General features: G+C 39.0%; 1 protein-coding gene across 6 annotated transcripts in view; it reads left to right on the top strand.

The window, feature by feature from the left end:
* The window catches only part of LOC149197245 (phosphomevalonate kinase, peroxisomal-like), a 257,594-nt gene that overhangs the window by 153,109 nt on the left and 88,763 nt on the right, over nucleotides 1–15,722 (top strand). For all 6 annotated transcript variants that reach the window (XM_089405790.1, XM_089405789.1, XM_089405792.1 and 3 more), the window contains one exon: nucleotides 6,198–6,602. In XM_089405790.1, coding sequence (XP_089261916.1) covers nucleotides 6,198–6,602 — 405 coding nt within the window. The remainder of the gene's footprint in view (nucleotides 1–6,197; nucleotides 6,603–15,722) is intronic.

The following is a 15,722-nucleotide window of genomic DNA, read 5'->3' on the forward strand; positions in this document are numbered from 1 at the left end:
TGTCATGTGGTGTGTTTGTTCTTGTTTCTTTTAGTTGCTGATCTGTAATATGTTGAGCATGCACTGGTGTTTATTTTCAGTGTTTAATTTGTAAATAACTTGTTAAAGAAAAATAACAAGTAGGTAGGAATAAATCAGAAAAAGTGCATGAAGGGTTTCTAAACTAAGTAAACTTAGAAACTTCAACACCAAGTACCATTATAAATACCTCCCTAGTTAAGAGGGAGTCTTGAAGAAAGTGTAACTAGGTTCAATATTTACAAATGTAATTTTGATCTTTGTACTTTTCAAGAAAAAGAAATATTATTTTTGTAAATTATAAGAATGAGTTTCTTGCTCGTTTCATAGGTCTAGGAGAGTCAAAGAGTCAAAGACATGTATAAAGAGCTTTTCTTGAGCATATATGTAATGTATATGAGTCTACCTAGTGGCTAGATTAGCCCTCCAAGACAAGCACAATCCTCTTGAAGAAGGCATCAAGCAAAACGATGAAGAGAACATTATGCGGACCTCAATATATATATATATATATATATATGTCATGTCGGTTCATATAAGAGACACAATGGTTCACTTAGTCAAGTTGGCTTAATATGGAAACATAACCACTATATATACCCAGCTAGGGTCACCGCAAAAGAGCAGAACAAGAACTCGCATTTATCTGAGATGATTCGGTTGGGTACAGGGTCTGCAATCCGCATTACAAGAGGGCACCAATTCGGACTTCTCTGCAACTTTGGGTGAGCACAGAGACTCAGATTCTCCGTGACTTTTGGATGGTTATAGGATGGGTACAGGTTTGAGATCCTCGCAGTTCGGATGGAAAAACAATGAGACAATTTCGGATGGATGCCACAAAGGTAGATTCTCGGCATAGGTGCAATAAATAAAGTCCTAGGTCTCTGTCTCGGCATATAGTCATGATCTCGGTATACCTCATGAATAGTCCTCACAGTGACACACACTGTCTCAGCATACATACTGTCTCGACATAATACTCAATCAACATACTTGAAATAGTCATGTTCTTGACATAATAGTCTTGATCATAATCCTATTGAAGACAAGGTCATGATGAAGATCTCAGAGCATTACATGAACCAAGGTCATAATGAAGAACGATATGATGAGCTCGTTAATATGGTGAAGATCTCTATGAAGATGCAACAGTGATTTTCTCAGTGATGGCAACAGTAATGAAGATCTTAGCAGTACAATGATGATGATCTCAGTAGTGACAAAGAAGAGGATTGGTGTCTTGGTCTTGGAGTGGCTTAGAAGGTCAAGGGTCATCGTCTTGATATTTGTCAATTGGAATATCTATAAGAATAATTTTGTGCGGGTTTTCCTCTCCAAGAGGGAGAGGTTTTGGCCTTGGCAGAAAGCCAATATGTTGTGTTCTTGTCTCTTTGTTTTTGGTAACTATTTGATGAATATAAGAAGACACACTCTAATAAGAACAAGTGAAGATTGTGCTAAGAAGAAAAATTAAAATACCTCACAAGTAGTTATCATGCTAGAAGAAGCACATTAACCACACTTGCCCTAGATTCTTCAACAAAAGGGTCGTGTGAAATCCGACAAGGCTAAGACCGGGCAACTGCTCATGACCCTCTTGAGGCACTCAAAAGCCTCGTTTGCCACCTACGCTACTCAAAAGCTCCCCTCTTTGTCAAATCCGTAAGAGGTGCTACAAGCTGTGAGAACCCTCTGACAAATCTCCTGTAATATGTACAAATGCCTAGGAACCCCCTCAACTTTGTCACGTTCTTGGGTGTGGGCCAATCTAGTATAGCCCGAATCTTCTCTTGATGCACCTTCACTCCATCTTCCCCAATCACATGCCCCAGGTACAACATCTTTGTTAATCCAAACTCACATTTGGACATCTTCACATACAGTTGCTACTCCTCAAGTATGCGAAGCACTTCCTCCAAATGCTGAAGGTGCTCCTCCCATGTCCTGCTGTAAATGAGTATGTCATCGAAGAAAACCAGGACAAAGCATCTCAACTTCCCACAGAACACGTGGTTCATACAAGACTGGAATGTAGCTGGAGTGTTAGCCCAAAGGGCATCACCAAGAACTCGAAATGTCCATAATGGCAGCGAAAAGCAGTCTTTGGGACATCCTGCTCCCTCACGCGGATTTGGTGATACCCCGAATGCAGATCTATCTTAGAGAAGTATTTAGCTCCTCTAAGCTCGTCCATCAACTCATCTATGCGTGGAATGGGGTATCTGTTCTTCAAGGTCTTCTTATTGAGAGATCGGTAGTTGATACACATGCGCAACGTCCCATCTTTCTTCTCCACCAGCACCACAGAAGAAGCAAATGGGCTCAAGCTAGGCCTAATGTGTCCCAATCTCAACAACTTCTAAATGGCCCGCCCTATCTCATCCTTATAGGCCTTTGGGTGCCTATAAGGGGTGGTGATGACTGCGGTCACCCCTTCCTCCAGCTCAATGGTGTGCTCAAATCCACGGTCTGGCGGTCTACCTGGTGGAACATCCCCAAAACCCCCTTGGTGCCTCTCCAATAAGGCTAGTATATTTGGGTGTGTAGCCTGCGCCCATGTCCCTAACTCAGAAATTCGCAACTCCCACTCCACATCTCCATGTCGTAAATTTGCATCCATCCAGTGGGCTGAAACTATCTGAGGGGGATAAGAGTGCATTCCCCTCAGCAATACAAGCTTCCCATCTGGCCCCTTGAACTCCATCTCTAGCTTCTGCCAATCAGTAGTGACCTTCCCCAATGTGTACAACCATTGTACACCCAACACCACATTGGTGTCTGGGACATCAACCATGAAGAAATGATTAGTGAGTGAGTACTTCCCCATCTTCAAGGTAACCCCGGGGACATACTTAGTACAATGCATGGTCCAGTTTCTAGGTACCAAAACTGAGAACCCCTCAAATGTAGCTGTCTGGATGCCCCTACGCTCCACCATCCAGGCATCAATGAAATTGTTGGTGGCCCCACTGTCAACCAGAACTGACACACGTTGCCCCTATATGGTCCCCTTGATCCTGAGTGTCAAATACTTCGGCACACCCCAAAGTGAAGCAAGGACTCGCTCGGTTGTGTCAAATGGTCCTCCTCTAGGTGGTGGTGGCGGCCCTCCTAATGATGGTTCTCCCTCATCTCTAGACTCCTCTACTGTCTCGACCTCCTACTCCTCAGGCTCACTATCTGGGAACACCTTGTTGATTTTTGGGTAGCATTGGATGTGCTCTAGCTTCGAAATTTTGTGGAGGGGCACTAGAGCACATGAGATTTCCAAGACCTTGTTTCGTGAAATTCCACCGGGATTGTATTTTATTAAAATAATCAATATTTTTAATGGAGTTCCCAAGTCTAACTTAGGAAAATAAAAATATTAATGGGTATGAATGAAAATATGGGTGAGAAGCTTCTAAGAGACAAGGATCAAGTCTAATTTAATCTTAGCTGTTGATTAGAGACTTAATATCGGGTGTTGATTCATCAACAGGAAAAGTATAAGAGGAGGCTTGAGTGTCAGTTGGAGATACACCAAGTTGATCAGTCAGTTTGATCTTTTTGGGGCGTGGCTTGGTGAGAAAATTGAACCAGTGATCTGAGTTGCAGTGGGAGGGGCAAAAGTAGAGATTTGGATCGGAGAGAAGGTTCCGAGCCAAAGAGTACGTAGCAAAGAGGCAGCTTGAGCATCAGGGAGGCAGCGCAGAGGCCTACATAGCCCAGAAGGGGCTCACGCAGTCCAGAGGGGCTCTTACAATGGTAGTGCAGAGTATTCGTTAGTAATCTGAGATTTTGCTAGAGAAGCGAGGTTCTGAGCCGGGAGGGCTGAACAACAGTCTTCATCCAGCAAATTGATCCAGCAGAAGAAGAGATGCAACTCTCTAGAGGCAAGACACTAGCCCACGTAGTGATTGCATAGGGACTTCGCAGTGGTTGCCGGGAGGGTGTCAGATCACTCATTGGATCAACTGTGACTTGAGGAGTGAGGTAAACCCTCAAATGTATTTCTTGTTGCCGTGATTTCTCTGTAAGGTTAGCTGGTGTGAGAGGCAACCTGTTGTACTCAGATTCTGCTTTCTTAATAATACAAACCCTCTATTTGTTGCATCGTTTTTCCCGCATTGGGTTTTTCCGGGGACGTGTTGTCCAAAAATAACGGTGTCCCTTGTGTGTTTGTCTCATCTATTGTTTCAGTTTATGATCTGTATGTCAGTGTAGTTTGCAGTAGTGTTTACATCACTGTTTATTTAATTAAATAACTTGTTGAACAACACAATATTGGCTCAGCTGAACAACTAAGGCAAATTCGATTTTCAAATAGACAGAAGACCCCCATTGCTCCCTCATTCTTCCCTTATATAATTGCTTGCCATGCATTCCTTGTGGGTCCCTCCACCAATTCGATTTGCCTCAAGGAATTCGAATTCCTTCTTCCCCAAGTGCGTACTTCATGTGGGCCCCATATTCCACTAGCATACAAATAAAGTATTTCTCCAATGTTTTCCACCAAAATTTGACTTGAGCTAGCATTAATCAAAATTGTCAAAAATTTATTTTCCAAACATTAGGAAAATTTAGGAAGGAACATTACATACAATACATGGATAATCATATATAGTGTACAAAGGATGATTTTGTCAATAATAATTTAATTAGATCAATCCCATCCAACTCTAGATAAAGATTCCTCTTAGAACAATATGATACATAGACTATAGCATGTTCTCAAATAGTGTCTAACATTCATTTACCATTTTAACTAGATGGGAATTTTTATATTTTGAGGCTAATTTCATGGAAGATGACAAGTTGATCATGATGTAGAGTTGAAATATTCAAATGATGAGCATGTAGACCCATTTTTCGACATGTAGTTAGACCTACTCCACATCATCATATCAATAGAGTGATCATTGATGAGATACTCAATTTTGTATTTACAGTTATCCTTTTTGTATAAAGCATGATGCATAATGATTTCAGTTTTCAGATTTCTAAGTTATCTAATGAGTTCAGTTCTAATGTTTTGTTTCATGAATGGTATTGATTTTTTACTTTGAATATGTTTTTTTTTTAAATTAAAAAAATATTATTGTATTTTTTGTACTTGGCATTTCCCCATTGTATCTGGATCCTGGCTTTTCAAAAACATGGTGGATCCATTTCCGGATCCGAATCCAGATCCATATCTGTTTCTGTTTCCTGTTAACTTACATATATATAATATATATGTACACACACACACACACCATGTTTCCCCATTTCCTGATTTCTGGGGGGTCATGTTTCCAGCGCGTTCCTGTTTCCGCATATCATGCAACTTAGCAGCATAGATATGCCCCGCATAGCACAGCAGCTGAAAACACTTTTTTTTTGTTGACAGATGGAACCCCTTGTTATGTGTGATTCCACTGCGACAATGACACTGGATGTTATATGTGAATCAACCATGCTCAAACACATAAATATTTTGAAAATCTTCTCAGTTATGAGATTCAAAGTGGCATGGAAGGAATGGAGACGAGAGGTTAAGATATGGATATTATATACGCAATCCAACTCTATGCACACTCACATAAGCACAATCATATATAGCAGCAACAAAAATGAATTACGGAGAACATAGAAAATAAAAACCTTGTAGGGATTGTATGACTCATGAAGAGTGATCCATTCTCTGGAATGACCCAACTGTTTGCATCTTCCACATATCTTTACATGGTGATATATAATGTATAATGAACCCTTTTTGCCACTGGTTCAGAATAGGCTGCTAGGGATTGCGGAGTGTGGGTACATAGAAATTAGGAATACTTTAAGCTTTGGCATGTAACAGTCTGTTACTCCCTGTTATTGATAATTGCATTTTCTTCTCACGATCTGATCTGTCTGATTGCCTAGTAATGGTAGCTTGATTGGAGGATGTTAATTTTTCAAATTACAGAGATTTTATATGTTCTTACTTTGGTAACAAAAAGTAGAGTAATTCATATACAACAAAGAATTCCTAGAAGATGCAGCACAATTCCTGGTTCTTAATCCTTTATTTTGTTATTAAATGATGTGCAATTAAATATGATGCCATTAAACACACGGTGTGATTCTTATTATTTCCAATTATTCTTGTTGTATGCCAATATAGGAAGCATGATTCATTGATAATAGTTTTCTTTTCGATTATTTTGCAGATTGTTGCACAGGGATTACCCTTAACTACAGGGACATTAGCTTCACTTCCAGCCTTCTCATCAATTAATATGAACATAAATAATCTAGACAAATCAGATCCGTCATCGAAAATGACATGTACACCAGAAGTATCAAAGACTGGTCTGGGTTCGTCAGCTGCTATGACAACAGCTGTTGTTGCAGGTCTCCTTCATTATCTTGGTGCTGTTAAACTGCCTAGTACAGCTTGTGCAACATATTCAGATAAGATGTTGGATACGGACTTGGATTTGGTACATGCAGTATCTCAGACAGCACATTGTATAGCACAAGGAAAAGTAGGCAGTGGATTTGATGTGAGTGCTGCTGTGTTTGGGAGTCAGCGCTATGTTCGATTTTCTCCAGAAATTCTTTCTCCTGCTCAGGTCTCTCTCTCTCTCTCTCTCATATACACAATTAAAGATTATTTTATCATCCACACACACAATATCATCCACACACACAAAAGAACCTTGCATGCGTGTACTACCTTGAAAGGACTCTTAGTGCCATTAATACTATATAATGTCCCAATATTGTGACTATGATTTTTTAGAAGGAATCCCAGTCAAACAAGCTGGCAGTGATCTGAAGTGAAATGAAACTATATTAATGTCTGGAAATAACTATAAAAGGTTAATGTTACAACTTACTGCAAATAGTTCCAGCTGATAAAACTAGGGAGATAGGTCACTAAACAATTCTGCTATAAGATGAGGGAGTTCACCAAACAACTCTGCTATTATGATGTGATACGAGACAATGAAGGCCATAAGTAACCTTAGTGTTACAGTGAAAATAACCAGGCTGTCGGCTTGACAAGTGCCTGTCCATTTCGGAAATAGACCACATATCCCTTGTCTTCCATGGCTGAGACAGAGAGTAAATTCCTTGTTATCCCTGGAACATACAATACATCTGTCACCTCCAGAGGTCATCTTGACTCCAGCTGAAATTGAATGGTCCCAACTCCCTCCACACCATACATGGCATTGTTACCAAGCTCCACATGTACATCTGAGTCATCCTTCGATAAATTGGTGAAAAGTCCCTGTGCTCCCTGTTGTCGCACAGATTGACACGACAACGCTCAGACTGGGGGCTGTCACTCTGATCCCCGATCTCTCCGTTTAAGCCTGTCTCCCATGGCTAAGGGGGGTAGACCCTATGAGATGATGAAGACCAACTGCCAAACAGTTGGGTTGGGAGACACGAAGCACTAAAATGATCTTATTAATTTAACAGACCAGTGCCTTATGAGAGTGATGTTTAAACGATTACTTGCTAGATAATATAAAATTATAAACCATGAAAAGCAATCATTTATCATCAAATAACCATAAAGGTCGTGCAATGACCAAATCTCAACAAACGATATCTAGCAATTAAGAAAATTTCGATCAGTGCCTTAAACAACCACGCAATTATAAATCATTAACCAGATATCATATGCAGCAAATCTTTAAGATGATCATTTATGCGCAGAATTGTCTAAAATGATAAACATTCATTCCACATACATTTAAATCTCAGCATGAAAAAGTATGACGTGAACTGAAACTGGCAAAATTTCCCACAATACTTTTTATGCTAGATCTAAAACTATACTTAAAAGAAAATTTTCTTCTTTTACCCCTTTTTTTATATATTTTTTATAAAAATAAAACTTAAAATGAATTAAAATCTAGAACACTTTGTTTTTTATGATTTTTTAAAAGAAAAACTTAAAACCTAAAAAAAATAAAATCTAAACAAAACTTGAATCTAAACTAAACTATAAAAAATTACATCTACATAAAAGCCTTAAAATAATGCCTAATCAAAATTTCTAACAAAATTCTACGTTAACTAAAAACAATAGGAAATAAAAAAACGATTTGAAAATTTGATTAAGTCTAAATAATAAAAAAAGGGAAAACGTAAACTAAAAACGATTTATTTAAATCTAAAACCTAAAAATAAAACTATAACTAAAATCTAAACGAAATTTTTTTATGAATTTTTTTTTTATAACTTCTACACTAAATGAAACGTAAATGAAAAAATCAACTCACGCATATGGGAAATCGACTCACGCATTCATGTCAGTTAGAAATTGCAATATGCAAAGGAAATCGATAACCTGGTTTGTAGATCGACCGATGCTTGACGGCGGTGGTGATTGCAGAAAATCGTGGATGGAGATGGGACGACGGATCTTGTCGCAGGCTGGAGGGATGAAGCTACAGGATGGGCGCTTTCTGCAGGTTTTGACGGCGTGAGGACGCTGAGAAGACAGACAGCAAAAGGAATGCGATCTTGCTATGGGGTGACGACGGCGTTTTTGGGTCGGCCCTCCTTTTTGTGCAGATAAATCCACAGAGAATGCGATGATGGACCACCGCATACGATAACATACTTATGAACCCAACAGAAAAAATGAATATCGATTTTTGTTTTTATTTTGCAAAACCTAAAACTGAGAAAAACTACGCTGAATCAAAGACTGAGAATCGATTGACCCTAAACGCCAAGACGCAGATAGACTCACACTATCAGAATAAACTGAAACCACGATGAAAATTACTGCTCACGTGGAAAATCAAAACGATGCTATAAAAAATACGCCTCTCATATGAATCGGTTTCTGGATTTTACCTGACATTCGAATAATTTACGATTTGGGAACATTACCTGGCGTTTGATGGAGAGAAATAGCTCACGTGAAAGGTTCTCCACCTACGCTTCTCTTACCTGTCTGCGGATACCCTCGACGGCGGCCAAGAAAGGACCCTTAAACGCATGCAGGCCTGTGAAATTTTACCGAGCAGCAACCACACGCAGCTTTACAGGTATGAAGGGCAGGACATTGCTGCTATCTGGAGGTGCGATAAGGCCATAAATGGTATATGCTGAAGGATACACGCCAGAAAACGTTGAATAAATGTGTGGCAGGCCTGGTTGTGTATTTTGCAGATGGAGAGGAGTAGCAACAATATGAATAAATAGCTGATGAACAGTGCAGAGCTAATACGAAAAGAAGATAACCCAGAAGCCGATGAAACCTCTCCAATTAGATCTAGATTTTCTCTGATCTGTAGCACCTGTGACCTGCAAGAGAGAAGAAAAACCGCAACATGCATAAAACAAAATTTGAAAACCCCAAAACACTGATTAATTTACAGATTTTGGCCCCTTAACAGCCAGATTTAGCAATAATAGCAGTAATATTTTCAGAATATTAGAAACTTCAACTTTACTGTGGAAAGGCTCGAAAAATCTCTCATGCAAACCAGAAAAGTAAACTTAAATGATTAACCCAGGGTAAAAATTAGCTTGGGCTCTGCAAGGAAGAGCCTGTGGGAGTTGGCTGGTTCAGCCTAGAACTTCCCCAAACGCCCACCAATCTTCTTCAGTAAGGGTTTTCTGCACAGCTTAAATCAACCATCAGTAAAGAGAGCAAAAATGATGCTAGATCTCAAAAAGCAATGGAGATACCTGCCATTACTTCAGAAACCCTAACACCACTCAAACCCTAGCAAGTGAACAAGATACCTGTGCTCACAATACTCTAAAAATAAGCTGTTATTAATGGCTGAAAAATAAAATATGCAAAAACTAAAGCATCTGACAGCACTTCTAGAGAGTAACACCAGCAAGATTTGAACCCCAAAGTCTTCTTTTATTAACCAGAAACAGATTACAAGAGAGCTTCTTCAGCACAAGACTCACAGATCGAATGATCTCAAATGACTCCTAGCACCCTATTTAAAGGAAAAGATCCCAACGGCTAGTTCGAGTGATCCATGTCGAAATGATCTCGACCGTCGATGAGGATCAAGACATCTCTTAATCTCATCCGTTGAAATTATGAATTCATAAAAAATGAAATTTTGCATGTATTTACTCAAAATATTATTATTTTATTATTTTTTAGGGTTTTTGCTTTATTTTATAATTTTTTATTATTTATTATTTTTTTATTTATTATTTATTATTTTTTTATTTTTTCAGTTATTTATTTAATTTTTTAATTCATTTTCTAAATGGATCCTCGAACTTAGCCTTTGGAAAAAACACCTAGGACCTAGGACTTAAGACTTATGAGGGGATTTAAAACATTTTTCAACCCTCAAGACACTTTACATCATGACTCTTACAATTTACATCTTAAGGGGGAAAACCCCTTTATCATAGACCCTCATAAACCACCCAGTTCTGCGACACAACTATAATCTAGCAGATTAACACACTAGGATTCTCCTAAAATTCTAATGACAAAATCCATCCCGGCTTTGGGGTCAGGCTGAAGGAAAACTCTGCCGAGCATGGATCGGTGAGACGAAAAACCTTCCGGGACGTAGATTACCATTAGAAAGTTAGGTCCACCTAGGTAATTTACATACACGACTCATATCTGTTAAGATTATTTACATTTCATATATGCAGACTGGGTTTACAACATAAATCGATCAAGCTGTTGATGACTGCAGGATGGCACGGTCACGTCGATCAGGTGCTACCCCTTTTTGCAAAAAAAGGGGGTGTACTGCATGGGTAGTTGACCGGTAGTGGTCAACATCTGGCTCTACTTGGGGACACGTTGCTGCACTGTAGGAATGTGAGAATCCAGAATCTGCATCCACGCAACACACAGATAAAAATAAGTAGCGTCCATCCAAAAATCATCATATACATTAAGCACAGGAAAGATAAAAGCTCTTCATTTATTAACTATCTAGTAACATGAAAAGTAAATCTAATCCTAAGACAAAAATGAAATGCTGAAAAGACAAGGAGTAGGGATAGAAATACAATACAAAGGATGCCCCATGGCATCAGATATCATCTCTGAAGAACAGCTTGAGCATTTGGCCATTCGCTGGTAAATCAAGTGGTTCGCCATCCAATCTGCTCGAGTGGAATGAGTTTGGTCTAGCTATGTCTCTAATGATGTACGGTCCCAGCCACAAACTGTCAAACTTCTTATGTTTTCCTGGTTTCTCATTTTTGCGATCCCAAAGCAATACCATATCTCCCACCTGCAAAGATCTAGATCGAGAGCATTTATCAAAGCTTTTCTTAATGTTAGATTGATTTTTACATATGGCATCAAAAGCTGTCCTACGAGCTTCATCTAACTCGACAATCTGATCTATTCTATTCTGAACAACATCTTTATTAGTAGAAAAATTCTGGAGAAGCTGATAAGCTGGCAACTTCAGGTGCACAGGTAAAGTAACATCCAAGCCATAAACTAATTCAAAGGGAGATTTACCAGTAGCCTTTTTCTTAGTGATTCTATCTGCCCATAAAGCATACTTGATTTTGCTGTCCCAGGATCTCTTATTATCTCCTACTATCTTCTTGATAATGGTTATGAGATTTTTGTTACTTGATTCAGCCAAACCATTACCCTGAGGATAGTAATTTGACGAATGAGAGAAGACAATGCCATACTTGAAACAAAAGCCTTGGCATTGTCAGTAGTGATCTTAGCGGGGACACCAAATCTAGTAATGATATTATTTTCAATGAAATCCATAATAACCTTTTCAGTGGCATTCTTAGCAGGAATGGCTTCAACCCATTTACTAAAATAATCCGTAGCAGTCAAAATCCATGAGTAGCCATTGCTAGAATTTTCATGGAACTTCCCTATGAAGTCCAGACCCCAATGCTGAAAAGGTGCCTCTACAATGACAGGTTGTAGAGGCAGGGCAGCAAGCTTCTGTTTCCCAGTGAATAGTTGACAGGCTTGACAGGCTCTAACAAACTTGTGCACATCAGAAAAGATTGAAGGCCAATAATAGCCAGCTCTCAGGATTTTGTGGGCGGTAGTTCTAGCAGCATAATGACCACCACAAAATCCTAAATGAAACTCAGAAATTAATTTCTTGGACTCAACGTCATCAACACACCTAAGCACTAAGCCCTCAGGATTTCTCCCAAGGCCATCCTTCATAAGGCAATACTTAGTGGCTTTTAGTCTAAGAGCCCTTCTCTTATGAGCAACTAAATGGTTAGGACATGCAAGATTAGTTAAGTAATAAACTATGTCCTTATACCATTCATGCTCTGCTAATCTTTTCAATTCTGGCGAAGATAGATCGCTAAGACAGAACAAACCAAGAGTCTTTTCATTACTTTCAGTTAACATCTGAGCTAAGCCCTGGCCTTTGATCAACTTGGTGGGTCTGATTTCCAAATCATACTCCTGTATTTTAGTAACCCACCTAGCACGAGTCCCTAAGCAATTGGTTTGAGTTAATATGTCCTTAACATCAGAATGTGGGACGAAAGCAATGATTTTAGAATAACCCACATAAGTTTTAAAGTGCTTAAGAGACTTAACCAGGGAATAGGCCTGCTTTTCCATGGTATTGTACTTCAATTCGGAGTTTTGAAGTGCTCTACTCATGAAAGCAATAGGCTGCTCGTGACCATCTTTATTCTTTTGAAGTAAGACACCGGCAATGGTATCCTCGGAAGCGAAAGAAAAAATCATGAAATCCTTGGACTAATCAGGACTCACTAAGACATGAGCTTTTGCGATAGCATATTTGATTTCTTGGAAAGCCTTTTTGCCGTTTTCTTGCCAAACAAATTTTGCATCTTTTTTCAGAAGATTTTGAATAGGCTTGGCTATTTCTGCGTAATTTGGGATGAATCTTCTAATAAAATTTATCTTTCCAAGGAAAGACTGAAGGGATTTAAGATTATGTGGGAGAGGAATCTTTTGGATTGCTTCGATTCTTTCAGGATCAATCTTGATTCCTTCCTTCGAAATAATATGGCCCAATAGTTTCCCTTCCGTTACCCCAAAAACAGACTTAGCCGGGTTCAAAGAAATCCCATACTCTCTACATCTATCAAAGACTTGCCTAAGATGATCTATATGACTGATACCATCTTTAGAGAAAACAGTAAGATCATCTTGATAAATTTCAATAATTTTCCTGATTAACCCTTTGAAGGCATAATCCATAGCCCTTTGGAAAGTAGCCCCAGTGTTTGTTAATCCAAACGACATTCTAATGTATTCAAAAGTACCCCATGGAGTTGTGAAAGTGGTTTTATGTTGATCTTCCTTCTTAACCCAAACTTGATTATACCCAGAAAAACCATCTAGCAGCGACATCATTCCAGAGCCGGTTACTCTTTGCAACAAAGTTTCCATGTTTGGCAAAGGGTAATTATCTTTTTTGCATGCTAGATTAAGGTTTCTAAAATCGACACAAAGTCTTATTGTACCATTCTTTTTCCTAACAATCACCAAATTCGAACACCATGTCGAATGCCTAGTTTGAGCGATGATCCCTGCTGCAAGCATTTTTGCAAGTTCTTTCTGGACCAAGGGGGCTAGCTTAGGATTAATTTGCCTAAGTTTCTGACGAAAGGGTTTAGCATTTTCATCCTTTAAGGGGATAGTATGCTCCATGACATCTTCCCTATAGCCCTTTAATTCATCATAAGAAAAGGCTAAAACATCTCGATATTCGCGAAGTAAATTAGTTAACTTCTTTCTTTCCTCCAAACTAGTACCTTTACCAATTTTAACCATTTTCGGGTTTTCAGAAGTACCAATATTAATCTCGAGATATTCGCTTGGGTCCATCTTGTTTTCTTCTTTCAGCTTCGTAGCATCATCCCGATCAAAATGTTGCTCTAGAGCAACCACATTCCTAGGAGTAGGATTTATGATATGCTCATGATTTAAAACTCCCTCCTCCTCAGAAACTATCCGGAAATCCTCAAACTCATCTAAACTATTAAGGAAACGAATGACTTGTTTTTCGTCATTAAAAACTTGCCAATGCTCTGAGTTGTCTGGAACAGATGGTCTGAATATTACTTCCATCTTAATCTTATCATTAATTAGTTCATCCGACAACTGGAAAGTAGTAGCAGCCACGGCAAGTTCATCCGCCAAACTATTTTGCTCTCTTGGAATTGCTTCGAGGTCAAGGGCATCAAAATGCCCCATAGTATCCCACACAACATTTCTGTAGTTTCTTAATCTTTGATTTCTGCATGTGAATTTATTCTTAAGCTGCATGATAACTAAATCAGAATCTCCTTTAATGCTAAGCAATCTAACCTTCAAGGACTTGGCCAATTCAAGACTCAACAATATGGCCTCATATTCAGTGACATTGTTGGTTGCCTCAAATTCTAATCGATAGGCAAACTTGAAAATGTGACCAAGGGGAGATTTAAGCACTATTCCCGCACCTTTACCAGCCCTAGATGATGCACCATCAAAGTACATATACCAAACTTTATCCTTGAGACCCCTAATCTTATCATCGGGAGGAATTATAAAATTAGACATGATGGCGTAGTTCCCAATGTCAGATTGCTCTTTGATTATTTCGTTATGAGGTCTCTTAGGATCTTCAACATGAAATTTTCTTTCGGGCTCTTTATTTAGTCTTACAAAACCATCACCACTAGGAGAAGGAATCATGGCATATGACCAATTCATTTGAATACTTCCTCCTAGATCAGAGGCCCACTTTCTAGATAACAGCATACCCCAGGCATCAGGCACATCCACAACAACAATATCCATGACAACCATGATGTCTGGGTAAACTGAAAGATGAACTTGCAAATCTTTGATTAAACCATGTACTTCGATTTTCTTAGAATCCAAGGCGCATATGTTATAATAGGGTCTAGAAACTCTTAAGTTACGCTGTTCCATGACCCTTCTAGTCATTACACAAGCAGGTGCACCAGAGTCCAACATGCAATTATTCAATTTATACCCATTAACTAATAAGGTGATGAAAAAAGGCTGGTGATCTTTGTTATCAGCATCTAAGCTTTGCAGATATATGGGAGCATCATGATAGCCAACTTCCCGAGTCTTCTGTTGAGAAGTATTGACTTGAGGACCTTGAATCGCTTTAGTTAACTTGTCTCTTTGGGAAGGGATTTTAGCAATCTCGGAGACAGGAACCCAGATTTTAGCATTGTTATACCAACTTCCCAAATCGACATCTATTCCAGAGTTTACACCAGGGTTTAAAGTTCGAGTGGGAATTTGATTCCCGCTTTGATCTTTATCCCTTCTCTGATAGGCCAAACCCTTATCTCTAGCAATTTCCAAAATTTTCTCAGGAGAGGGTTTCTCGCCATATAACCTAGCCAAAATGTCATCTTCATTTTCAAGGTTATTTATACTAAAAGCAGATGAAGGATTCATAACATCATAACTCCTTTCCTTGACTTCTATCCAATCATTCATATGCAAAGGGAACTTGCTTCCTACTACGTTTATTTGATCACCTGTCCCAAACATTCCATTATCTAAGATCCTTCTAACGATGGGACAAGTGGCTTCTTCATGAAGAGCATCACAAACCCGACAATAAGGAGGAGCATTATCAACCAAATTAGTCAGCGGATTAGGAGGTCTCTGCTCACTAGTTTGACCCTTCCTTTGCCAATTGTTATTTCTATTATTATTGTTTCGAGGTTGAAAATTCTGCGTTTGCGATCTTTCCATTTGAATCAAC

Source organism: Pinus tabuliformis, chromosome 2_2 (genome assembly GCF_031772625.1).
Source record: "Pinus tabuliformis cultivar Carrire ecotype Pingquan chromosome 2_2, CPIR1, whole genome shotgun sequence".
Lineage (NCBI taxonomy): Eukaryota > Viridiplantae > Streptophyta > Pinopsida > Pinales > Pinaceae > Pinus > Pinus tabuliformis.